The sequence below is a fragment of the Osmerus eperlanus genome, chromosome 21 (genome assembly GCF_963692335.1).
Source record: "Osmerus eperlanus chromosome 21, fOsmEpe2.1, whole genome shotgun sequence".
Classification (NCBI taxonomy): domain Eukaryota; kingdom Metazoa; phylum Chordata; class Actinopteri; order Osmeriformes; family Osmeridae; genus Osmerus; species Osmerus eperlanus.
Window position 1 is genome coordinate 4,510,273 of NC_085038.1, and position 27,122 is coordinate 4,537,394.

At 46.7% G+C, this 27,122-nt stretch overlaps 3 protein-coding genes across 5 annotated transcripts; 2 read left to right on the top strand and 1 right to left on the bottom strand.

Annotated features, from left to right (window-relative positions):
- Nucleotides 1-109: 109 nt before the first annotated feature.
- Nucleotides 110-16,793, top strand: LOC134007952 (frizzled-3-like). 3 transcript variants are annotated; one of them, XM_062447723.1, is made up of 10 exons: nucleotides 110-279; nucleotides 1,513-2,052; nucleotides 10,562-10,758; nucleotides 10,931-11,396; nucleotides 11,563-11,862; nucleotides 11,999-12,250; nucleotides 13,406-13,554; nucleotides 14,103-14,211; nucleotides 14,411-14,586; nucleotides 14,757-16,793. In XM_062447723.1, the coding sequence occupies exons 2-10, from the start codon at nucleotides 1,762-1,764 to the stop codon at nucleotides 14,965-14,967; spliced, it is 2,151 nt and encodes a 716-aa protein (XP_062303707.1). In that variant the 5' UTR covers nucleotides 110-279; nucleotides 1,513-1,761; the 3' UTR covers nucleotides 14,968-16,793. The 3 variants fall into 3 exon arrangements, with proteins under 3 accessions (XP_062303707.1, XP_062303705.1, XP_062303706.1); XM_062447721.1 differs by having other exon boundaries at nucleotides 111-279; nucleotides 14,100-14,211; XM_062447722.1 differs by lacking the exon at nucleotides 110-279 and adding an exon at nucleotides 935-1,103 and having other exon boundaries at nucleotides 14,100-14,211.
- A 2,213-nt stretch (nucleotides 16,794-19,006) lies between these two features.
- Nucleotides 19,007-20,683, top strand: LOC134007601 (left-right determination factor 1-like). The gene is made up of 4 exons (XM_062447179.1): nucleotides 19,007-19,274; nucleotides 19,452-19,692; nucleotides 19,823-20,062; nucleotides 20,176-20,683. The coding sequence occupies exons 1-4, from the start codon at nucleotides 19,007-19,009 to the stop codon at nucleotides 20,495-20,497; spliced, it is 1,071 nt and encodes a 356-aa protein (XP_062303163.1). The 3' UTR covers nucleotides 20,498-20,683.
- A 4,176-nt stretch (nucleotides 20,684-24,859) lies between these two features.
- Nucleotides 24,860-27,091, bottom strand: LOC134007753 (protein jagunal homolog 1-B). The gene is made up of 3 exons (XM_062447412.1): nucleotides 26,904-27,091; nucleotides 25,994-26,091; nucleotides 24,860-25,833 (listed from the first exon to the last, which is right to left on the bottom strand). The coding sequence occupies exons 2-3, from the start codon at nucleotides 26,080-26,082 to the stop codon at nucleotides 25,371-25,373; spliced, it is 552 nt and encodes a 183-aa protein (XP_062303396.1). The 5' UTR covers nucleotides 26,083-26,091; nucleotides 26,904-27,091; the 3' UTR covers nucleotides 24,860-25,370.
- Between the last annotated feature and the right edge of the window lie 31 nt (nucleotides 27,092-27,122).

Below are 27,122 nucleotides of genomic sequence, written 5' to 3' on the forward strand. Positions count from 1 at the left end.
CATTTCGAGTGTGAAAAGATTTTATTTCTGAGTTTTGACGATCTAAAAAACTCCATCAAAACTCGTCAATGCGCGGGAACAATTGTGGTCGCTAAATGCGCGCACACGTGTACGCGCGTCACCGGGACTGAGGAGCCAGTCAGCCTGGAAGGTAGGTGGCTGCAAGTGCTGTGCAAGCCGCAGCAGCAGAAACCGGAGCGCACGCGTACATTAACGACTGGGAGGACTAGGGACAGCAACAGAGAACGGCGGATATTAAAGAAAATAGATTGATACAAGGTAAAGTTCACGTTTTACTGGTTTAATAGTGTGGATATATTCTGTCCGGGTTGTGCGATCACCGCCTGTTTAGCTATACAGACGCTGTGGTCTGGACAACACAGCCCGAGGGAGCGACACGTTGAGAACTGATATTCAGTGATTGAGAGCCAGCCAATGGATTGGGAGCCAGTGGAGAGCAAGCCCAAATCACTACCACGCTAATTAACCGGAGCGGAGAAACTTATTTACCAGTTATATATATATGCTTATCCTTTTAACCAGCCAGTCATGTGCAAGCTTTAGGCATCGGCGAGCAAGCATGACAGAGATACACACGTTCGTCAGCACCAGCTTACCTTGCAAGCTCGAGCTGTATCGTTACGTGAAAAACTGCAAGGACAGTGGTCATCAAATTTACCCGGCGAGCTTGCTAGACTTAAAGGGCATGTGTTGGTAAAATAAGATGTTACATCGCGTATATTATACATTTGCACGCGTATTTTACTACAGCACACAATGCCAGTATCATGGCATACAGCTACAGCACCACCGGTTCATCATGGCAATCAAGCCATCCAGTGCGAAACATGTCGAGGGGACGCTAGTTGCCTGGCCAACCTCTCACTGATGTGCGGACGCAAGGAGAAGCTATGGGTGGCTGGGGGATGGGTGCCCCGGTGGGTCGGTTTGCAGTGGGTAAAGAGATTCGATTGAATGGAGCGTTGAAACCGAATACAAGGAGGATGCATGCACGGCTGGTTCGAATGGAATGAAACGGCTTGAAGGGCGTGTTCGCTTCTCCTCGCTTCAGTCTCGGGTGGTAGCTACGCCCTGTCAACAAGGTTGTGTTTCGATAATGAGAATGAATTGCCCCTGCACAAGTTGAAGCCCCGTGTAGAGTTGTATACTTAATTTGCATAGCTTGGTTACATTGCTTAGCTAATACAAATGATACAATTGGCCATTGTCATTTTAAAGAGTCAAATAACAATGTTATTGCTGGCTAGGACTCACTCAACTGGTGACAATTTTGTTGGAAAAAAGGTTACTTCATTTAATTTTTTTGTTGTTAGAATGTGATAAATGTACACAGTGGCAAAAGTTACTAATCTTTGTAGTTTGTCATGAAGCTCTTTCTTACTTGTTGCCCTGTTACAGTATGTGTGTATTTGCATATTTATCCATTGATCAAAACTTTGAACAGAAGTCACCCTATCTGGTTGTCTGGTTAATTAGTGTTTACACTTACAGGTTCTTGTCTAGGGACAGCCTTACACCTTGGCCAAAGATCAGAGCCCTTCCCTGGGTACAGATCTGGAGAGAAGGCCCTGGAGGAAAGAGGTTGGCCAGGTGGGACCTATTGCCAGGCAGGGTGCACTCAGCTGGGGAATGGAACCAGCAGGAACCCCCTATGAGCTCCTCAGATCTCCAGAGCGTAGTTTTGAAGAGGAATAGCGCGTTCTTCCTCCTCACCCATCACCCGAGCACATCCACTCTAGAATGAGAGTGAATGGGAAGCAGCAGCCCTCCCTTCCTGCCATCATGGGGGTTTCTGACGGACATGGGAAGCTCATGCTGGGAGCTCTCCGCCACCAGCAGCTCCTCTTCTTCATCCCCCTGCTTCTCCTCTCCCCCTGCGCGTCCATCCATGTGGAGTCTGAGGACAGCCACAGTGCATTCAGCTGCGAGCCAATTGGACTGAGGATGTGCCAGGAGCTTCCATACAACACCACCTTCATGCCCAACCTGCTCAACCACTACGACCAGCAGACTGCTGCCCTCGCCATGGAGGTACCGCTGACTGTGTGTGTGTGTGTGTGTGTGTGTGTGTGTGTGTAAGTGTGTGGTTGCTTGCCTACGTGTGGTGTGTGTGTGTGCTTATTATGTGTGGAGTGTCTGTGCACATGCTTCTTTTTCAGTACTGTGTTTGGTTGACTGAACAGTGCAGAGTGTTTTGTTAAGAGGTTTGGCTGTGGGGCATCTGTGAGAGGCAGACCATAATAGTCTATGGAATGGTTCATACGGACAGTGATGTTGCGTCTCTGGTCAGCTGTTCATCACTGTGGCGCGGAACATGCAAAGAAGGAGGTGTCATAGGTCACAGCACCTATGTGTCATGTGAAGAAGGAAGTGTTAGATACGCCACGTCACGTGGCTCGCAGTAGTAAATGGAAGACATTCCTGTGAGATTTCCTTTTTACATAGCTGCTAGTGTTAGAAGTAAAGCAGCATGTAAATGTATGACACTTGCTTCTGCTTCTTTACATGTTCCTTGCTCCAGTGCAGTGACAAATCCAACGCTTGCTTCTTTACATGTTCCTTGCACTGAGGTGAAGACACTTGGCCCTCTGTTGCCGAGAGCGACAACAATAGTTTATACAGACGGTTACTAGGCAGTAATATGAGCTGCTTGGCCTGACACAGAATCTTTTATCCTCGGTTCAATACTCATTATTCTCCTTTATCTGGCCTTTTAAGACCAACAGGAATATGGATTTTAGAGGACGTTACAGCTACACTTTGAGAACCTAAAACGACAGTTATACGTCTTTTACTTAGGGAAGACAAACATTTCTACTGTCTCTTGTGTGTTTGGTGGTGTTTCTGCAGTTTGGTAATCTATCATCATGTAAAGTGTCAGTCCACACAAGGTTGTCTTTAAAAAATATATATATATCATTTCAATATTTGCAACAACTTGGTTATGAAAACAGATGATGAAATAAGAGAACTTAAATAAGGTTTCTCCTCGTCCAGCTGTTCCTCCCGCTCAGAATAAGCTGCTGGTGCTGTTGTCAAGAGCAACTGCACAGCCACTGCACAAAGCTAACTCAACACGGCTAGCTGCACAAAGCTAACTCAACACGGCTAGCTGCACAAAGCTAACTCAACACAGCTAGCTGCACAAAGCTAACTCAACACGGCTAGCTGCACAAAGCTAACTCAACACAGCTAGCTGCACAAAGCTAACTCAACACAGCTAGCTGCACAAAGCTAACTCAACACAGCTAGTTGCACATGGCTAACTCAACACAGCTAGCTGCACAAAGCTAACTCAACACAGCTAGTTGCACAATGCTAACTCAACACAGATAGCTGCACAAAGCTAACTCAACACAGCTAGTTGCACATGGCTGGTTTTTGTGAACTTGGTTTAACCCACTAAAGAGGTAACTGAAGCTTTCCGGAAAGGATGGCAGCTTTACAAATGAACAACGACACGCTACAATGACAAACCACCCTGGCTTCCCAGCCTTCCCCTTATGTGTGTGTTGCATGTGTGTGTGTCGCTTTCTGTTAATGAAAGGAAAAAATGCTGGGAGGAAATTTAATAATATCTCTCATGGGATACCATGGCTGTACACCATCTCCGATGTGTGTGTGTGTTTCTTTTGCTGTGTGGGGCCAATTTTCTAGCCTCACTAATATCTCCTGTCACTGGTAGGTTTATGTGTGACATTTTACATTAATAGAGTTGTTTAACAGTTACTCATACCCAAATTATTGCACAAACACACACACACACACACCAGTCAGCACATGCAAAGCCTGAGGGAACGGAGCTCATGTGTTGCCCTTGCCTTGCAGCACACCACCATCTGGACACGCCCTCATCTCAGCTGTACGTGTGGGTGTGTGTGTGTGTGTGTGTGTATAAAGTGATAGTGTGTGTGTGTGTGTATAAAGTGATAGTGTGTGTATAAAGTGATAGTGTGTGTGTGTGTGTGTGTATAAAGTGATAGTGTGTGTATAAAGTGATAGCGTGTGTGTGTGTGTGTGTATAAAGTGATAGTGTGTGTGTGTGTGTATAAAGTGATAGTGTGTGTGTGTGTGTATAAAGTGATAGTGTGTGTGTGTGTGGGAGGGCTGGCTCAGTTAGCTGACACAGTTGTTTGAGTTGTAACTAGCTTCATGGGTGTAATATGATGTTGTAATGCTTTGCTGATGGTATGTATTTGTGTGTATCAGGTGTGTGTGTGTGTGTCGATGTCAGGCGTGTCTTTCCTGCGTGTGCATCCTGTGTGTGTGTTTTGTGTGTGATAGACAGCAGTGCTAGCGGAGCCAGCTGATGTTATTCAGCAGTGCTAACTAGCGACTAATCTCTTCTCACAGCCTCACAATGAAGGGATTGATTCAGACAGCACAGCCATTCTGTCTGCCTCCATCACTTCAGTCAATTAAACCTGAGAGAGAGAGGAGAGGGAAAGGGAGGGGAGAAATGAAGGGAAGGGGATAAAAAAGGAGAGGGAAAGTTGGAGGCGAGAGGTGCAGACAAATGTGGTCTTTAGTCACAACAGAACAGCCGACATGGGCACTCACTCAACACCCCAAATCACCACCACGCACACGTGCGCGCACACACAGAATATGTCAGCTAGAGGATCTCTGCTGTCCTGGGAGTGATAGGTGAGGGTGGAAGGTGTTAAAGATGGGGTGTGAGTTTTGGGTGGATGTTGTAGAGATGGGGAAGGGGGAGCGGGTGGTTCACTTGGAAAGAAAGGTGGGGGGGCGGTGTTTGTTAGTAATTTAAGGGAGAAAACCAAGGAAAGGGCCAAGTGTTTAAGAGAAACAGAAAGAGAGAGGGCTGGAATGTGTGTGTGTGGTCTGCCTGTCTGTACATCTCTCTCAGGGCCCTAGACTGGAGCCCAGTGTTTGTCTCTCCCCCAGCATGGGGTCCCGTCCCTCAGCAAACTCTCTGTTCATCAGGGGACACCATGGGGTCCTGTGCAACAACACTGGGTTCCCCTGAGTGTGTGTGTGCGTGCATGGTTGTGTGTGTGCACGCATGTGTGTCTGCACGTGTGTGCGTGTTGGCATGGGGTACTTACTATGCAGATTGGGGCGATAATCCCTTCACTGTGTCAGACTAATGAAGAGCAGATCTAGGGTCTACACAGTTCTGTATGGAGGGCACCTATAGAGACAGGTCTCTGGTCCACACACTGTTCACTATGAAGGGCGTCTAGAGATCTCAGGCAGGAAACCAATCAGACGGCTTTGTCTGAGAGTACCTTGCAGATTACCAAGTAGCCTAACTAACTAACAAGCTAGACCACCTAACAGATAACTAAATATTAATCTAACAAACTAGTCTAACTAATGGACTAATTTACAAGACTAACAGCCTGGTGGGTATATAACTGACCAACCAGCTAGTCTGATCCTTGTTGCTGCAGTGTTGTGGGATCACAACACTAATGTTGAATCCACATTGTAAGTGTATTAGGTCAGTGTCCCCCACACTCTAATGCTCTATCCATCTAATATGTATTCATCCCTCCCCCATCTATGCATCCATCCATCCTTCCCTCCATCTATCTCTCCCACAATCCATCCATTCATCTATTCCTTTCTCCCCCTCTCTCTCAATCCATCCCTCCCCCCTTCTACTTATTCTTCTAACTATCACTGTCTCCAACTGTCCCTCCATTCATATCTCCCTTTATCCCTCCCCCTTTCCATACTTCTCTCTCTGTGATAGGGATACAGAATACTGATTAATTGTTGTTAGTGGGCACTGAGCCAAGTGCTGTTTATGTTGAGGTCATCCCTGGTAAAACCCTGAATATACATTATCCTTATCTATAGTATTAGTCTTAGCTCTGCACTCATGAACTAGTTTTCTAGAGCAAGGGGTTAAACACAAAGACACAGATGCCGTCCTCTGAAATCTCATCAACAGGCAAACGCATAAGTGAGAGTGTGTGTGTTTCAGAACTGCAGCTTCAACAGAGAGAGCTCACCCTGGTGTGTGTGTGTGTGTGTTGTAGTTAGTTTTGGGGTAGTTAGGGTGGCTCCTCTCCATCTGTAGTGCTTTTACTTCTTTCATTCTCTTCACTACTCTTTCACACAGGGAGATGTGTTTCTGTGTGTGCTTCCTGCCCTCTGACCCCTGGATAAGGACAAGCACCTCTCAAAACCCTCTCCTGTGATTGGCTAGTCATCCCTCATCACTGGTTGCTATAGTAGCCAGGGAGGAAATGCACAAGGGGAAAAAAAACAGTAGGGGAGGGAGGAGGAGAGGAATGGGAGGGGGAGGAAAAAAGTGGGAGAGGAGGGGAGGGTTGGAGGGGAGTGGATTTGGATGTGTATAGGAATGCCATTAAGAGATGAGTGGAAGAGAGGAGGGAGGGATGGAAGTATGGAAAGTGAAAGAACCATGGAGGACGGGAAGTAGTTGTGTAGAAGAACGACAGGAACGGCTCTGTCAGGTCCTGACTGAAGGGGGGATGGAGGGATGAAGAAACGAATGAATGAGGCTGTGAGAGAGGGAGTGTGGGAGAGGGCTGTCTTTTCAGTAGACGAGAAAAGAGGGAAGATTAGAGAGGCGGAACTGTGTGTTTGTTCTTCTCCTCAATTCATGGCCGCCTGTCTCTCTTAGCTACGCTTGAGAGGGGTTTATAGTGTGTGTGTGTGTGCGTGCGTGCGTGCGCACACAATCTTCTCTGTATGACATGGGGATGATGTCATTAATGGAAGAGAGAGAGAAACTGAGGGACGCAGGGTGATGGAGAGAAGAACTGAGGGGTACATACTGATGATGGAGGAAAAGCTGATGGAGCCTGACAGTGTTTGGGCTGTAGTGAGACACACACACACACCACAGGCCTGGAGAAGCTTCCACCAAAGGGAAGCACTAATAGTGAATAACTCTAATTCGATTTAAGATTTGTAGTAATCTTTTACGAAATAAGTCAATCGCATTAGCAAAGTACTTCCTGCTAGTACTTCTACAGCTGTATGGCCCTCAACTGTGTTTGAGGTGTGTGTGTGTGTAAGACCAGTCACCTGACCTGCCCAGTCTGCGACAGAACACAATACAACAGATGAATAATCACACAGCTAACGAAAGTTTTAGGAAATGAGCTGCCGTGTGTGTGTGTGTGCGTGCATGCCTGTGTGTGCGCATATGAGCGAGCCATTGCACGTTCTCACACTCTAAAGACCAGCCCTTTTGACTTCCTAATCCTCCTGGAAACTGCCACTCTCCCCCAAATTTCTCTCCCTCCCTCTCTCTCTCCCTTGCTCCCGCTCTCTTTCATTCCCTCTCTCCGTTTGAAGCTTGACACATTGTGCAGATTTAGCAGAGTTGGCAAACTGGCTTTTCTACTGTGCCCTAAGCTTCCCCCTGTCACGACACACAGCTTCCAGGGACCCACCTGTACAGCACACACAGCTGAGAACCACCAGGAGCGAGTGAATGTTAGCCCCACCCTGTTCACTGTTTTCGAGAGAGAGAGAGAGAGAGAGAGAGAGAGAGAGAGAGAGAGAGAGAGAGAGAGAGAGAGAGAGAGAGAGAGAGAGAGAGAGAGAGAGAGAGAGAGAGAGAGAGAGAGAGAGAGAGAGAGAGAGAGAGAGAGAGAGAGAGAGAGAGAGAGAGAGAGAGAGAGAGAGAGAGAGAGAGAGAGAGCTGCTGTCGTGTCTGTCCTCCTCTCTCTTCCTGCTCTCTCTTCAGTCAGCCTTTACTCAGACCAATGGCTTGAAGAAAGAGAGGGAAGGAGGAGAAAGAGAAACTTAATCCATCTATTGAAGGAGAGGAGCAACAGTTGGGGTCTTTTTCTCTGCCAGAAAACCAGCATTTCACACCCATCACTGTCCCCCACACAAACAGGAACACACACACGCACATGCAAATAAGCACCTCCAAATGAACACTTTTCCGCCCAACACATGCACATAGACACACAACCGTCTGTCCACACACACGCTGCCCTTCGCCCACTCTCCAAGAGGCAACATAACACCAGCCCCCAGTCCCATCTGCCGTGGAGAGGAGAACCTGAGGCTCTCTGCTGTGTTCTTTCACCAGTATCATGTAAAACCATCTTCATTGGAGAAGATCAGCCTGAAGCGTCAGAGTTTAGCTATAGTGCTGGTTTATTGGTAATAATAATAATACAAATGTATTCTTCTAGCAGATGCTTTTATCCAAAGTAACATAAATTGGGGGATTTTAGCTGTAGTGCTAGTGGGTCTGTTGGTAATACTATGAATGTATTCATGTATTTGAACCGGGACTTTTTGATCTGCAGTCAAATGCCCTACTCATCCCCTGTATGGCTGTTGCCTGGATAGACAGATTCTCTTGCTCTCATCCTCCTTCCTCATCCTTCCTTCCTCATCCCTCCTGTATCTTGGGGATGACGAGAAGAAGCCAGGCCTGCTGTTGCCTGGGGCAACGTCCACAGTCCTGTCTTTCTTTGTGTCACAGTCAGGAAGCACTTAAGAGATGACAAAGTGCTGAACAGATAAAACCAAGTCGACATGAAGAGAGACGATTGATCTGCACCACCCCCCTATCTCTTCCTCACCCCCCCTCAACCGCTTAAGAGCAATATTCTCTGTGTGGAGGGAAGGAGGGGGGGGGCTCGGGAGGGTCTGGTTGTCAGAAATCACTGGGCCACAAAAGAAATGTAAGTCGTGAGGATGACACACACACACACACACACAGAGGAGGAATGCATTCACAAGAGAGGATGCATTCATACGAGATGGAAAAGAGGGGAGGTAAGGATACACACACAGCAGGAGCATCAGAGTCCAGGCATGCAGAACCAGGCCACTAGTGGGAACAGTGGAACATCCTCATGTAGAGAGTCCTCTGAGCTGGACCCTGCTGTGTTAAGTGTACCCTCGGGCCCTGCTCGAAAAGTGTGTGTGTATCAGCCAAACTGTATACCAAAGCCCCTTCCCCTCCACACACATGCATATACAGGTGTGTGTGTGTGTGTGTGTGTGTATATATATATACAGGCATCTAGACAGAGCTTAATGCTCACTCACATTCTCTCCTGGGAGGTGAAAGATGGAGGAAAGGGCCATGCCAACATGCTCAGCTGTGAGCTGTAGCCCGTGAATAGAAGCTTACATGCTCTATCTCTCTCTCTTACACACACACACACACACACACACACAAAGCATTAACACATGCCCAAGTGCCCACTACAGTTCATGCAACATTTACAGAGAGAGAGTGTGTGTGTGTGTGTGTGTGTGTGTGTGTGTAGATGGGCTGTACATCTCTTCAAAAGCATGTCAGGAAACCCACGCGTGGCTGCACCCATTTGCGGGTGGGACACTTTTACCAAGCGCTCAGATCTGGAACACAGCAATTGAGGGCGATCAAAACAAACTCATCAGGGCAGTGGTTGAGGCACACACTGTCTGTCTCTCTCTCTCTCTCTCTCTCTCTCTCTCTCTCTCTCTCTCTCTCTCACTCTCACTCTCACTCTCACTCTCACTCTCACACTCACTCACTCACTCACTCACTCACTCACTCACTCACACACACACACACACACACACAGTGGGGGATGGAGGAAGGACAGGGTCCTGGGGACAGTGATTTCCCCTTCTGTGTTGGTCTAATGGTGATCAGAAGCTGAGCTCTGAGGAGAGATGCAGTCAGCCTAGTTAGTGCAGAGGCTGTATGAACAGTAATGACAGCCAGGTTTCAGTCTATAGGAGGTCATTGGGTGCATCCACAGAGAGGAGGAGGAGGAGAGGGCCGAGACAAAGAGATGGATGCAAGGGGGTTAGAGAAAGAGAGAGGAGGAAATATCCAGCTTTGAGTAGATGGAATGTCTTTTTTACGCATCACTTGAGTCTTACCCTCAGGACTGTGCTGATGTGTATATGTGTCTTTATGACACACATACACACACACACACTGGGGTGTTTGTATGTTTGTGGAACGATGTTGTGATGTTTCGAACAATGCAAGTCAGTAAATCCCCTGTCTATGTGTCTGGGTGATATTCACTTAGCCAATCTCTCTGAGGATTATATCAGCCCGTGATGTGACAGGTTCGGGGTATGTGTGTCGTCTAATCCTTCTTCACAACATCAGTAACAGATAGGGTGAATTAGGTGTGTGTGTGTGTCGAATCTAATCCTTTTTCACAACATCAGTGACTAGATGTATGTGTGTATTGCGTTTCTCTTCAGTCAGGCATGTGGTCAGACTCATGTTCTTATGGCGGGTAGTTAGTGGGTATTTACAGTCATGATCGCTCTTGTAAATTTTTTATTCATTTCATTTGTCTCTAAATATTGATGTTTTTTTGGACGACAGCATAGAATCAGTGTCCCCTTTCCATCTCTACCCTCTCCCTTTTTACTTTCTCCTTTCCCCCCCTCCTTCGTGCTGAGAGACTGTGTGTGCTGTAAAGATTTAATCTAGCGTGGGTAACCCAAGGCTTGTAGAGATGTCTAACTTTTCCTCCCTCTTCTCTCCCTGTGCCTCTACCTCTCCCCCACCCCCTTCCTCCCGTCTCTCGTTCTCTCTCTGTCCCTCTAGCCGTTCCACCCCATGGTGAACCTCCGGTGTTCGGAGGACCTGCGTATGTTCCTGTGTGCCCTGTATGCCCCTGTGTGTACAGAGTACGGCCGCGTGTCTCTGCCCTGCCGGGCGCTGTGCCAGCGCGCCAAGAGGGACTGCCATAAGCTCATGGACATGTTTGGGGTCAGCTGGCCTGACGAGATGGACTGCAGCAGGTCTGACCCCTCACCAATACACCCAGACACGGAACCCTGACTGATCTCTTTGGTTTCTTGCGGTAGAATGTGTAAGAGAGGGTAGTGGTTTCATCCCCCACTTGCCCTCTTATTACCCTGACTATCTGCCTCTCTCTCTCCTTCTTCTCCCCCCCCCCCCCGCTCTCCCCAGGTTCCCAGACTGTGATGAGCCTTACCCCAGGGAAGTGGACCTCCAGACCCAGCCAGACCCCACAGACCAGTCTTCTCTGGAGGTCCAGCGAGACTATGGCTTCTGGTGCCCCCGCGAGCTCAAGATCCAGCCCGACTTGGGCTACTCCTTCCTGGGCACGTCCGACTGCTCGCCGCCCTGCCCCAGCATGTACTTCCAGCGCCAGGAGCTGGCCTTCGCACGCTACTTCGTAGGCGTGGTCTCCATCGTGTGTCTCTCGGCAACCCTCTTCACCTTCCTCACCTTCCTCATCGACGTCACCAGGTTCCGCTACCCGGAGCGGCCGATCATCTTCTATGCCGTCTGCTACATGATGGTGTCACTGGCGTTCTTCCTGGGCTTCCTATTGGAGGACAAGGTGGCGTGCAACGCTGCGAGCCCTGCGGAGTACCGTGCGGCCACCATCACCCAGGGGTCACACAACAAGGTGAGACCCGTCAATCACTTACTATTGACCTGGTGGTTTATTTCTAATGATTGATAGAGGATTGTCTCTGTTATGAAGTGACGTGTTATGTACGCTCCCTGCTGCGGACCCCAAAAATCCTAATTTTTCTATAACTCTGACCAACGTCATCCCCCTCTCCTCTCAGATGTGCACGCTGCTCTTCATGGTGCTCTACTTCTTCACCATGGCGGGCAGCGTGTGGTGGGTCATCCTCACCGTCACCTGGTTCCTGGCCGCCGTGCCCAAGTGGGGCAGCGAGGCCATCGAGAAGAAGGCCCTCCTGTTCCACGCCTGCGCCTGGGGCCTGCCGGGCACGCTCACCGTCACGCTGCTCGCCATGAACAAGATCGAGGGCGACGCCCTCGCCGGCGTGTGCTTCGTGGGCCTCTATGACATCACCACACTGCGATGGTTCGTGCTGGCGCCGCTCTGCCTGGACGTGGCGGTGGGTCTGCCCGCTTATCTACCAGTCCATCGTTGTTTACTGATCCATGTGGGGCCGTTTGACATGAGGAGGGGAGCGGTGGGGTTATCGTTTACAAACTAATCTGTGGCGTGTGTGTGTGTGCCCCTCTGTCCAGGTGGGCGTGTCTCTGCTGTTGGCGGGCATCGTGGCGCTGAACCGCGTGCGTATGGAGATCCCCCTGGAGAAGGAGAACCAGGAGAAGCTGGTCAAGTTCATGATCCGCATCGGGGTGTTCTCCGTGCTCTACCTGGTGCCCCTGCTGACCGTGCTGGCCTGCTACCTGTACGAGCACAGCTACCGGCCCGTCTGGGAGACCACCTGGGTCCAGGAGCGCTGCAGAGACTACCACATCCCCTGCCCGTTCCAGGTCATATACCGCTCCACAGGTTTCAGTCGTTTCCCCACCACTGAGCTTCGCTGCAACGTTTTGCTCAGCTTCTCTCTCTATTGTGGCACTTGCCTCTCGATAGGCTTTCTGCTTGTAGCGCTCAGTTGCAGTGGGCAAAGGGGAGTCACGTGTCATAGCAACCCACACCCTCTCTCTCTCGCCTTTGCAAGTTCACTCTTATACACGCACACCTTCTACCAGAGGGTAATGTTTCTGTGCCCTGATGCTGAGGATAAGGTTACCCCTCTCCTCCCACCCTCGTCAGGGATAATTTGTAGTCCTCCCTCAATTATTAAGCACCTGGAAAGAGAGAGAGAGTGGGTGTATGCAGGATGAGTGTGAGCATGTGTTGGGGGAAGGGAAGAGGGAGTATGCATCATTGCATCTAGATCTGGCTTTCTCTCATTTCTCACTGCCTCCTCTCTCTCAATCAGAAAACATCCTATTGTAACTCCCCCCCCCTCTCTCTCAGGGCTTGTTCAGTCACGCTCAGCTGCCTGTATTGTATGCTGTCTTTGTAACATTTATGGAGTGTGTGTGTGTGTGGTGGGATAGGGTATTTTTATTTAATTTAGTATCATGCACTACATTAACGAACCAAGTAAAACATCTGTGCTTTCTCCAGTGTATGACAGGCCTGTCAACACTGGCCTGTCCAAGAGGAGACTGGATTAGTATGAGATATAAGCACAGCAGGTGCACGTACTGGCCGTGTGTGTGTGTTTCTTCGGAGACTCCTTGTGTGTGATTGAGGAATTTTCAATTATGCTGTCCGCCATCTGATCGGTCATTCCTGTGGAGGGCTGTGTGTGTGTGTGTGTGTGTGTGTGTGTGCGCGCGCGCCTACGTAAGAATGCACAGCTTAATTGGTGTCCATTGTTTAGGCTGGCAGAGGAGAGCAGAACAAAGACTTGTCTGTGACTAGTCAGCTGTGCTATTGGAGGTCCCCACTCTCTCACACACACACACACACACACACTTTTGCACTTTTGCAGACACTGTTAACCCCTTCCAGGTGGAGGAGAACAGGCTAGCTGCTCTTCATCGCTGTAGGAGTTGAATCTGTCTGTCTTTCTCTCTGACTCACTCATCACTCTCCCTCCTGCCCTCCCTACCTCGCTCCTCCCCCACCAGGTGGAGCAGACCAGCAGACCAGACCTGGTGTTGTTCATGATCAAGTACCTGATGCTGCTGGTGGTGGGCATCCCCTCAGTGTTCTGGGTGGGCAGCAAGAAGACCTGCTTCGAGTGGGCCAGCTTCCTCCAAGGACGCAGACGCAAAGAGTAAGTAGAGAGGGTGTATGTGTGTATTTTTGTATGAGAGAGGGACAGAGTGTGTGTGTGTGTGTGTTTTACAGTTGCTCAATTTACGATATTGTAGTAAGTGGAATTCTACATTTTGTATTCTGCATTTTGAGCCAACAGTAACAGTTGTTAGTCATAACTGAATTTCCCCAGACACACACACACACACACACATCCCATAACCCTGTCTCCATGGTGATTAGGCTATTTTCTGCGCCCATGTTCTCCCACCCTCAATAACAGAACATTAACCCCTTCCTCCCCCTCCACTCCTCCCTTCCCTCCACTCCCCCTCCTCCATCTGCCCATCCACTCCCTCCGTCTCGCCTACCCCTCCACCTTCCCTTTCTCCCTGCCTCCCTCCGCCCGTTCCTCCCTCCCCCGTCTCACCCTCACCCCACCCGTACGACTCTCCCTTCCCTCCTTCCACTTCCGCACCCCTCCCCCCTCTCCCCTCCCTCCTTCCTCCCTCCCTGCCCCCCCCCCCCCCCCGTGTGTGTCCCCTCTCCCCCGTCCTCCCCCAGTAGTGGTGTGAATGAGAGCAGGCAGGTGCTGCAGGAGCCGGACTTTGCCCAGTCGCTGCTCAGGGACCCTCACACCCCCATCATCAGGAAGTCCAGGGGAACCTCCACACAGGTGAGACAGAAATGACTGACCTCAAACTGACTGGATGGGTGACAGCTGGTTAGACTGTCACAGGCTCTCATCTAGCCATGTTATCCTAAAGCAGATTTACTGAACTGGATTAAATCATGAAGAAGAAGCAGACTAGATGGTGTTCTCCCCTCCTCCCTCTTCTTGTTTCTACTCCTCACTCCACTTCTCCTCCCCCCAGGGAACCTCCACCCATGCCTCCTCCACTCACCTGGCCATCCTTGATGAGCCTGACGACCCAGGCCCTGCTCCTAGCGACCGTGGGCCTTACCACGCCCCCACCTCCCGCAGTAAGGCGGGCAGCCTGCACAGCAAGAGCAGTTACCATGGCAGCCTGCATCGCTCCCGAGACGGACGGTATGGAGGGGAGACAGAGGGGGATTGAAGGAGGGGGGGGGGGGGGGGAGACCAGGGTATAGTTGGTGTATACCTGTATAAAGAGAACACTGCCAAGTTAGATGACCATTTTCTTTTCTTCCCCTGTTCTCTCCTTCCCCCTCTTCTCCCCTACTCACCTCTTAATCCAGACACACCTCTGGTTACCGTGGCGCAGAGGAGCGCCCCTCCCTCCATGGCAGCATGCCCCGCCTTGACCACCCACTGTCCACTCACAGCAGCGTGCACCGCCTTGACAGCCAATCACGGCACAGCAGCCAGAGAGACCTTTCCCTGGCACCACCCACCCTCATCATTCACGGGACGGGCGGCGGCGGCGCTGACGACGGAGCCAGTGCATAGGATCAAAAGCAGGAAGCTGATGCGCCGTTTGACAGGAAGTTGTCATGGACATACAGGCTCCTCTTCCCCAGAAGGGATGGACGCAAAACCTCGTTGTTCGTTTTCTCTCTGACCACCAGTGACTTCCTTCCTGGACAGGAAGTATAAGCCCAACCCTTGCCCTGATGCTAACGGTTGGTACAGACCGCTCGGAGCTGGGACCAGACACTCACAACTCGCTGTGTCTGTGGTTCTCATGGAAGTTCAACAGTATACATGTTCATCTCTATGAATATTTTCATAAATCTCTGAATGTTTCATGAATATCTCCTATGATGCTAGACCTCTGTGAACTGACCAGTCCTGTACTAAATATTTCACTTTGTTTCATACTGTGAAGACATTCTGTGCAAACTACTGGAAGAGCTACTGTACTATGTGTGAATACTGGCGTATGAGTGTCCGTACTTGCAGTGTACTGACGTGCTTGTACGTTAGAAAGCTTATGATGCATCACTCCACTGCCCCCTAGTGGACAAAGACGAGGGATGTGAAAGAGAAATTAGTAGAAAGGGATTAGAGGGGAGAAAATAGGTTGTTTTAGGGCGTTGAGATATTTAAGGATGGGATAGAGAGCTTGTGTTTATGCTACTGACGGAGTTATGTATTTTTAAACAGTATGAATCTGAGTGGGGGGATCAAGTAAGATTTACATTTGTAACGATTCAAAGGGAAATTAAGAGATCTTAAATGTTTCTCTTCTCTTTCTGTATCTGGTTCTCCCTCTGTAACACTGGACCTGTAACACTGGACCTATGTGGGTGTGGTTTGCCTCCTCTCAGCCTACCCCTGCACCTTCAGCCTTCATCCTAGCCTACCGGACCTTTTAAGCCCTGCTACTGCCTGTGGAACCCCCTCTCACATGCACACCACCCCAGCCTTCTGATCCTAGAAACTCACACCATCTCTTGTCCCCACACACACCTCCACCTGCCTATAAAACCCACACCACCTGTGCCAGCCTGTCTGTCAACGTACCCGTCTCTCTACCTGTCTCTCTGCCTCACAAGCTTACAGGTACCTTCTACACCTCAGTCTCACCTGCTGCCTGCCTCTACACACTGCTGCTGCTAAGTGTGTGTGTGTGTAAGGGAGTCCCAACACTGTAAATGTACTACTGAGCACTCCTTTTCTGAAAGGTGCCAAACACTTTACCCATGGTGCTTTGCTGCAGAGTTCCACTGGGACCATCCCGGACTGAGTGGATCCACAGATGCTGCTGTCTGCTGAGGGTGGAGTTCCCCCTTCCTGCTCTGCTCCTGGGGTGGCGCTCCTCCTCACCCCCTCTGTCCTTCAGCCCTCCAGAGCCCTGACATGAGGAGGATCAAGATTATGATCTTGTCCACTGGAATGGGATCAGATTCTGAGCCTGTAGTCACTTCAAAAACATGTAATTTGAGTCCTTTCAAGTCATTTCAAATGCTTTCGTTCCAAAAGGATACCCTGCTCCCACCTATCCAGAACACTAACCACAGGCCTCTGTGCCCTGCTCTGGCTAACTGAAAAAAAACACCGGGAAAAACGACTGTATTACATCACCTCATACTCTGTACCTCCTGTGGATGACTCAGACCATTAGAACTGACCAATGAATGACGCAATGTCATTGTTATCAAGTATCTATCTTTTAATGGTCGCCCCTCATGCCGCCTGCTTGGATGTCCATGCACTCTACCCAGGAAGAAGGCTTCAGACAGCACTTTATATCCACGGTTACCCATTTGAATGTGTACAGATGTCTTATTGAATTGTGGAGTATGATGATGATTAAATAAATCTCTTTGTAATAAAAAGGTACCTTCATAGTGTTGTAAGTTGCACTCAAGATACTCCACTCCTGTTAGGCATCTCACACTGGTAAATGACATGTTTGCTCAGGCACGTCACAACCTTTTCTTAAAATCCACTGAAACTGCTGTGGCAATTTCACAGCTGTGATAGCTGGATTTAATATGCAAATAAGCCCTCTTGTTCCTGTCACATGGTACGGCCCTTCCTGTCATGTTATTGTTCTTGCACACAGGCACCAATGCACACTTGACTAGACTTCCCAGAAGCCAACTGGCTGCAAAGAACTACAATTCCACAGAAGGCAAAAGGCAAGCTAACAAACTACATGTCTGAGTTTGAGTGGAAAACTACTGTCCTAAACCACACCATTCTGTATACTCACCTCAAGCCCCAGCTGTTGGCCCTTTAACCCAGTAGGCCCCGGTGGTAGTTTGTGGCGTCACAGGCAAGGTCAATCTTTAGAGCTCAGCGCTGGTGCTGTGGATTGAGACCAGACAATGTTTAATTTAGGAGATCTGGATGTGTATTTTCTTTAGTGCTGGTGCATAATCTCATACTGTTGGTAACAACCAAGTTACATGACATAATGGAAATATAATATTACATGGTGTAACAATCGAAATATGTGAACTATTGCTGTTTTTATACAGTAACATTTTATTTCCCATCTACAAATTTACATTATATATCCATTATTATTTTGTGTATCCAACATTGTATAAAACTGCTCTCTTCCTAAATGCCTGAATTGTGCTATTAGAAGAAGTATTAGCAGCACCAAGTACAGGTCCGAAGTAAGGTAGTTTTTATCATATTTTATTTGAAATAAGATTTAATTTTACATTCTAGGTGTGAGTGTGTGGGTGGGCCACCTCCTGATGTGAAATCTCTACCCAGTACAACACACACACTGTTAATGACATGATTACAGGGTTTGGTGGTATGCCTACCATAGTTTTGTCAACAGCCCTTTCCTGCATGTTATCTGTGTGTGCGTATGCACGCATTTAAAATGTGGATGTGTGTGTGTATGTATGTGAGGGCGTGTATTTGTGTGTGTGTGTTTCACAATGCACTCATAAATACTTGTAAATGTGAATGTGTGTGTTCTGCAGCTTGCAATACACACTCGACTCTCCAACTGGAGGACGCAGCTGTGGGTGTTTGTACTAAAAACTGCTCTGGCTTGTTCCTGCAATAGAAACACACTATCAGGCCTGCATGAAGAGCCCTCCAATCCACATCCTTCAGCACACACACGCAGTGAGAGATGCCACTGTCAGCTGACTAATCTCTCCCTAGGGACCAGAGAGAAGAGCCAAGATCTCAATACACATGTGTCTGTTTGACCAGCACCACCGTGGGCTGAGAAAGGCCCATTTAGACAGCAGATGTCAACACTGTACCTCAATACAGACAGGACTTCCAGACACTAACTAAATAATTATTCACCTGCTCATGAATTAAGTCTCTCTCATTATATACATTTTTGCCTGTACTTTGCCAAATACTTAAGTAAAAAATAGACACAATAGACTATTCTATGCGTGCACACACCTATTTTCAGTCTGTCTTCCTCACACACTAATACCTCACTGCATCAAGCATTTTTATCCAATTAGACTAATATTAGATTAGCAAACTGGAAAAAAACTGACCAGTAGCCTAACTTAATTGCCATGGAGCCTTCCCCTAACCTAGTGGGCTAAAATGAAAAGCGCAATTAGGCAGTAACCTACAAGGTCCCGACGAAACATTGATACCTCTTTGATATGAGAACAGAGGGGATTAGCGCGTAATTAATAGTTTTCATTAATCACCTTTACAAACCGATGTGTCTAATCCATCGGCATTCTCAAGTGAGAACAATAAAAGTTTACCTTTCAACAACACGTCTCACTGGTACTTTCTGGGATCTGCATGTAAAGAGGTTGGTAAGGGTTGGTTTTAATGTCCATGAGTAAAGACCTATACTTGCATCAACCCATAAATGGCGCGCGGTGTTTGAAGTGCCACCTTTGCGATGTCTGCCCCCGCCCTACCGCGGTGTATGGACTGTCTGTCAGTATATGACTATGTATAAAAGGACTCTGATCTGAGTTAACTTTTACCAGGCTCCTGTATTGTGCCGGTTCTTAATTTCTAAGAAACCTCCGCACTTCACTCTTCACCGCCGCTGGATTTCCTCTACTCGGTATTCTCCTATATAATGGATTGTATTATGATTCATCTGCTGATCGCCTGCGCTATGATTACTCTGACTCAGGGCTTCAGCCAGGGATACCTACAACAGGCCATGCTGGAGAAACTGGGCCTGAAGGAATTCCCGAAGATCCACAAGAGGGACCTGGATACATTAGTGGTTCCAACACACCTACGAAACAAGTACTTATCCATGCTGAAGATGCATCACAATCGGAGGCGCAGGTCCCTGCCAAGCCTAGCCGGAATACTGAAGGGCATCCCGGGAAACTCAGGTGAACACCGACAAAATGGAAAACTGTAGATAAAAGTTTCGCCTATATTTGGTTTAAATTAAGTGATAGCCTTAGGCCTATATGCGTAACTTTTGTGTAGCCCTAATGCCATCCTCAGCATCCAAAATGCTCCATGCCAACTTTGAGACTAACGGGTCCTCCCGATTATTTTCGTAGATATCTCTGGGGAAATCGTCTATTCAGACGCGACCAGGCAGCGCCTCGTCTTCGACATGACCGCTAGGATCCCTGCTAACAGCGAAGTGACCATGGCCGAACTCAAACTCTTTAAGACCACCCTTCGCAAACTGTCTGTGGCCGAGAGAAAGAGCCGGTCGGTCAATAACGCACGGGTCAGCGTGCATTGGGTCGAGGTTCAGGCAGACGGATCCAACCGAACATCGCTGGTAGATTCAAGGTGAGAATCGTCCTGTGAAGCCCATCATTAGATTTCAGACTGTAACCTAAATGACACTTAACAACAATAGATATATGCATGCACTTTCTTATTAAAATAAAACCTAATTTTGCCGGGATATTTCTTGCAGGCTAGTTCCGATTCACAAGGCTGGGTGGCAGAGTTTTGACGTCACCCAGGCGGTGCAATACTGGTCAAAAGGCTCGCGTGACACCCCGTTGCACCTGGAGCTGTGGATTGAGGGCGAGAGACCGGGCAGTTACGCCGCGGAGATGGCCAGGAGTGTTCGCTTCACCACGCATGGGGGTTTGGATGGCAAAAAGGGAAACCCGGAGCTACTTCTTTTCACTCTCAACCTGGAAGAATACGGGTACGAGGTCTAATCAGTTTGCGTGTTTTTGATACGTTTTTGGCTTTTGCAGCAATTGACCAGATAAACCTGCTAAAAATCAGTCTAATCCTCTTCCCTTTTCCTCCACCCAGGTCTCGCGGAGATTGCGCATCATCAAAAAATAACGGAATGTGCTGCAGGGAAGAACATTTCGTGAATTTCCGCGAACTCACTTGGACTCAATTCTGGATTATCGAACCAGCGGGATACCAAGGCTTCCGGTGTTCCGGAGGATGCAAGCAACCCAAGCGTTACTATGGCTACGGGGAGAGGAGGTGCGCGGTGACGGAGAGTGCGCCATTGCCCATCATGTACCTGGTGAAAAAGGGAGATTACACCGAAATTGAGGTGGCCGAATTTCCCAACATGATAGTGGAAAAATGCGGGTGTACAATGGACAATGAATATACCTAGACACGTTTTAAGTCATCATATTAGTAAAACTCTACTTTATATTTTAATAGCTTGGAGTTTGTTCATGGGGTGATATGTTTAACTTGTTTTATGAGCACTTAAAAATATGTGAAAAAATATCTAAATTATTATATGCTACAACCAAACTAAACTAAAGAGAATCTTCCTGAGAGTAACAAGCGTTTGGCGAAGGTGAGGTCCCACATCTCACATGACCACAATGTAACTTTTAATTTAAAATAAACAATAAAAAAAATTAGCAGTTGTCCTTTCTCAAGTCATTTTTTTAATGCTTGGTTATGTTTGCTTTAAACATTTGGCTCATATATCTCACACACAAATGTGTTTTCATAATCTTTGCCTTTTGTATGTGCCTTAGCATGTGTATTCACACACATATTTGATGCTATCTACCTTTACATTAGCGACAGTAACTCAGCTCTTAGTTGCAGAGCTAATGTTACAGCCGCATTCTAAGGGTAGCAAGCTAGGTAACCATATACAGTAAAGCAACAAAATGATATAGCGTTAGTTAACTTACTTGTCCGAGGTTTGTAGCTGGACCAAGGAGTTAGTACTGAACCAGATTTTAATTTCAGCAAGGCCAGCTATGTATTAGTTCAAGTTGAGGAAACAGTCGTGGCTTAAATTTTTGGCGCAGACATACACAACTTTGGTTAGTTGTGTCGGCGCATTTCCAGAGAAAATAAAATTAAGACACTGGGTCTTCAGAGGCTCGGATGAAGGAACTGTAAAAATACTTTTGTTTTCCTTTGTCCATCCAAACTGAGCAAATGTATGAGCTCTGAAAGTAAACACATTCACATTTTTATTCACAAATGGCATCTTTTGAAACATCATTTATTATATTATATACAAATCATGACAGGGTTGTTCATGTGCAATAAGTATATTTATACCCTGCACAAATTTAGGACCAATCAAGCTACATGTTCTTTACCTTTGAATTGTCCCATTCATCCTCTCCACCAATCCATTTGTTTGTGGATGGTAAGCAGAGCAAAGACTTTGTTTTATGCCAAGCTTGGCACACACTTTATCTGTAAATATAAAGTACACACAAATTCCAGATATTGAAATATGGGTTTGATAAACTTTTTTAATTGTAAGATGAAAATTGGATCCTTAAAATAGGATGTAATTTTACAGTATAGCATTTTAACTCTACCACCGAAGTGTACAAAAAATATGAAATTTTAACACATTCAAATTATTTGGTTAAATCATTAGGGTAAAGGTTTCCAAAATTACCGCATTCACAAACTCCCTTTTCAGAGGATAGGCCTGTGGCCATTTTGTCAGGTAGTCGATCATGACACATACTGATGTCCGTTCTCAGTTTGTGTTAATTTCCCTATTATATCCATCCCAACAAGCTCAAAGGGCTGTGTGACCTCAAAAAATATTAGAATAGGAGCAACATCCTTATGGTCTCCTGTTTCATTCATTCTCTTTGTGGAACTTTATTCCCCATGTTTTTCTTTCCTTTGGTGGCTTTCAATTTATGTTGGGTTGCAATTATAATATTGACAAAATCCCAGTTAAACTATCTGCTTTTCATAGGTAGGCTTTCCTGTCATGGTCTTTTATAAGCACACTTTTTTTTTTTGGTTTCAAAATAATATACTTTTGGTGAGTCAACTTGTTAATGAGGAGGGCTTTCTTCTGAGTTATGAGGAGTTCTTATTACTTTACAAGATCCCTGTCACTCCTAAGGATTTTGTAATGGATGCCATCCCCTCAGGTGTTGCACTATTTTATTTTATTTTTTACTGTTTTTACTGTGGTCCTTACAATAACAATATAGCTATATGTGCCTTGTTTCAACATGACGTTGTATTTTCCTTTGATGGAAGAAGTAACAAAGATACATTTTATGTAATTTTGTTTTATTACTTGCCAAATGTAATATCCATAAATGTAAATTTAGTGACAAAAAGTCCAAACAATAATGATCTTACCTCTACAATTTTCTGGTAAAATTGAGTATTTTTAATTGGGATGAAGTATGTTGTTCCGGTAATAGGAGATTCTAGGAGATTCAGAGTCAAGGTCCAGGGCCTAGGGAGATCCGTAGCCCAGGTCAGATAGTATGTGTCAGGGTCCAGTACCCAGACTAGGGAGATTGAGACTGGGATAAGGACCCTGGGTTAACCCCTACAGTATGCCAGCACTTAGTCTATCCCCAGTTCCAGACCTGGACCGAGAACCATTCCCAGACTCAGTCCTCGACTCAGGTCCAGCTGCAGCACGAGACCCAGGCCGCCGGGTGTTGGTGATGGACGACCTACAGATGGTGATGATGGGCCCCGAGTTGTGGCAGGTGGAGATGGATCTGAAGGTGTGATGGACACCTGGAGGAGAGAGGAAGGACAGCATGAAACAGTCGTACTGCAGTTTGTATTGGGAAATATGCAAAATAACACTGTCCCTACCGATAGGCGTGTGCCCTGGGGGGTAACCCAGCCTGGCTCTGCTACGTCGCGGTCTGGAAGTGGCAGAGGGGGTCAAGTCATCGACAGAGCTGCCCCCTGGTGGTGGCGGTGGGTGACGGACGAGAGCCATCTGCAGCAGGACAAAGTTAAGTAACTACAAAAACGTTAGACATGTCTACAATGAATGCTATCAAGCTATATGATTATTTGGTTATCAAAGCAGTATATCGTAGATGATCAGGCTCTTAAATGTAAACATCTCACCCTTTTTCCATACCAATGCAACACTGATATCAGTATAAGCATGGAAACAGGGAGAAGCTGCAGACCGGGCAGGCAGTTCAGCTCTTTCGGAACGGGGTGTCTCAGGGCCAGGGCATAGGAACCGCGCTCCCAGTCCCTCCATTTTTCCTGGAGCCTCTGTTGCAGCAACAGTCGAGAGAGATACGGCATTAAGTCAATATGCTGACAAATGAGCTAATGGACGCTCAGATAACAGGGTATGTTTAAAAAATTGCTTAATTTAAATAACATACGGTTGCTTAGTTCCAGGTGACGCGTTGTTCCATCTGAGGAAGGTTTCTCGAAAAAAGGACTTTAAATAAGAACCAAATTGCCTACACTCTACTTGGTTCCTAGCTGTTATTAGCTCCCGCTTGTTGCTAAGCAATCAACCTCCCCAGAGACACGACTCAAGGACACAAGATGCAACACAAACACAGTGCTAGCTAATGGTCCTTCCCAGAGCTATTGAGGATTATTATTTAATGTTTATGGCTCTAGTCCTTCCATACTACACACACAAGACACGCATACACAGACACGCCTCCTTAAATCGGCCCAAATATTTTCGGATGAAATATTAAGCAGTGATGGAGCTTGACTTTGCTGGAAACCAACTACAGTATCAGTAGAGCTAAGTTTCCTTGAATACAATCTTCACGTAGGACCTAATTTGCCTTTGTATTTGGTTACTCACGGTAGTTGACTGCTTCTTGATTGAGGATGAATGAGTGACCGTATTACGCTTGTCGACTAGCTGTGAAAATGCTAGGCTAATGCAATATGAAAAAAAGGATGTGCCTCGACTAGAACAAAAGAAAGCTATTGTAAACACAAACTTTTACTCCATGTCCAAACTAAATGAAACCATTGAAATATAAAGCAAAGTTTGAAGAAAAACTATTTGAACTCCGTGTCCGACAGGTGAGCATGACAGGCATGCACCTGTCTAACTGGCAAATGCTGATGACATCATCCAGGGGTGTCCTATTTGACTAATTTGTCATAGCTGACCTCTAGCTCACCTGGAGGAAGCACAAGCAGAAATAATCGACTTGATAAACACTTTTAAACTTGTGTCTGCTACACAATATAACTTTATGTATCAAAGGAAAACTTTTTTCTACTCACACTGTGGTGTGGTTTTCTCATTGACAAATAGTGAACTAACGTTTTCTATAGTAGGAAAATTTGATATGGTACCAATGGTGGTTACAAATGAAAACCCCAACTCAGCTCTAGAGCTAGTTATATAAACACAAACATTTGCAAGTCACTCCTTGACAACGGTTATCGAGAACTTGGCAAGGCATTTGTTCTTTAAATCAACCAGTCTAGATTAGAACACAGAACTTTAGACTACTAGTCAAAAACACCAGTCCACCACACTGCTACTAAACAGTGTTGAGTATCTTCCTCTTACTTTCCCTACTACAGAAGAAGTACATCATGATTTCACCAACAGTAGGGGCTGGTGGATAGGCATTCAATGCCAGTCTATGGAACAGTACTGTATTGTATGCAGTTCTGTATGGTACACATTCTTTACATGATGCCAAAACACGCATTGGGTGAGAGTACTTTCTCAAGTTAATGATCCTTGAAACAGACAACAGAACCAAACTGACTTCAGGACTTTTATTAGTTAGTCGAGTTACATTAGTTTATTATATTATTCAATATCTTGTTTGAAAGTGTGAACCACTGATAACATTCAACATCAATAAATTGTACCAGAGTACATAAACGCAGGCCAATAGGCTCTGCTAGTCGCTTATGGGTGAGACAGGAAACAGACTACCTTTTATGGCAGATCTAAAGATCAGGACTCAGGAGGAAGAGATTCTAATGTCTGGGGTCATTGTTAAGCCGCAAGAGTTAATACCCCCCTACAGTCTGAGATGAGCAACTCAAATCTTAATCTGTCCAGAGCCGAGGTATCGGAAGAGGGGATAGAGCGCTTTACCGGGAGGTAACGACCGGACAACCTTCACTGAAGCCATCAAGGTTTCATCAGATTAGCCAGTAAAGGGGGCTAGAATTCAAATATAGATTGGCTAGATAGAGCAGAGGCAGGGTAAGACTGTGGCACAAGCAGTGTTAGTAAAATGTCATTGTTCAATTCGATTAACACATCACTTCTTCTTCCTATCTTGCGTAGTGGTGAACCAAGCGTCCAGCAGCTTCTTGCTGTAATAGATCTGCCAGCCGTGCACCTGGACGGCAATGACCATCACCAGGTACATAACTGACACAGCTGAGAAGCCAAAGATGAACCTGTAGGCTTTGCCATGCCTGAGGAGCTGTTGTGCCACAGGAAACATCTCCATACCGCCATAGATGAGCGGAGCCACGCAGAACAGCCCAGCGCTCACCATGGAGATGACCAGGTAGCTGATGTTGTTGCGTGGCAAGGCCATGAAGCTGAAGATGGAGGGCAGGATGCTGAGGAGGTAGGGGTACTCCCAGTGATAGGGTGCAGCCACCACACTGTGGGACACCAAGTTCAGATGGCTCACTGTCACCTGGGCAGCAAGAAGTACCCAGATCAGCACATGGACGATGTTGAGCTTGCGGATTTCAGATTTGAGAGCCACACTTAAGGGAAAGACAGGAGCACAAGTTGGTTAAAAACAACACTTTATAGTAAGACAATGAACTGACTTAAGACTACAAATTATCATCCAAACTAGATACACTAAGAATAACATGTCATTGCTGCTTTGTACAGCTTGATTGAAAAATAAAGCATGCCAACCTCATCTGGTAGTGTGAAGCCACCCTCTCTCTGTGCTGGAAGTCACTCCCGTCAGTGCCCTCTGCCCGAGGGCCAGCTCTTGAGGCCATGAGAGATACCTTATAAAAGAAAATAACAGATGAGCTAACGGTCAATTCATGCTCAATTCGTGAAAAAAGTATGTTCTTCTATTACATATCCTAACTAAAATTACCCTCATAGACTAATTGTCAATAATCGAAGACTAAAGCAGCCAACACAAGTGACTGTGTCGTTTATGAAATGTCCCTACTATCCACAATGTGATTAACGTAGCTCTGTAGTTAAATATATGATCCCTTCCTGATCTAGACGGATGAGATGATGAGGATTTTGCTAACGCTAACTCTTTCTTGGCAGGAATTGCAGCATTACATGGGAACCTTACGAGTGGTCTTGCTTTTAGCAACCTGGTGAGTAGGGACGGACTATCAGCAAGCCAGCTTACTAGGCTAAAGTCACATAAAACGAAATAGTTAGCGTCAATATTTAAACATGCTTTGATTTGACTGACATTGGGCACATTCTACCAATCGTAGCAGCGGGAACTCCACCAAACTTTAGTGCTCAGTAAACTTTGGCTATCCCCACCTTCTGAATCTAGTTAATGCTGAATAGGGCTAGAAAGCTAGCGTTAGCTCAGTTGATGTGGCGCGTTGAGCTTGCTTGGATATTATTGCACTTGACTATCTGCTAACTAGCTAATGCTACAGTATCAACTGTACATGTTAAGTATTAGCTTACCTAGTCTAGTTACAATTGACACAGTATGTCGATAAAAGAGTACAGCCATGCATACCCGTTAATTTCAGTCTCACTATTAACGTGCCTAAGACGTAAGACAATCTATCAATATGGTCACTGCATAAAACCAGTGTGGTAGTCTACTTACTTTTAGTTCAGTACAGTCCCCAAAACGTTGTTATTATATTACGTTGTTCTCAAACTCATTTAGTAAATCAAAGAAATTAAAAAGAAAGAGGCGTGCTAAAAGTTTTTTGATCACATTCTATATAACTGCAGCTGCTGTGCAACTTGCAAGCCAAAGTGTTAAATCCGGAAGTTGTGACGGTGCAGCCTGGGATTGGGCAGACAACGGAAGTCAATAGTT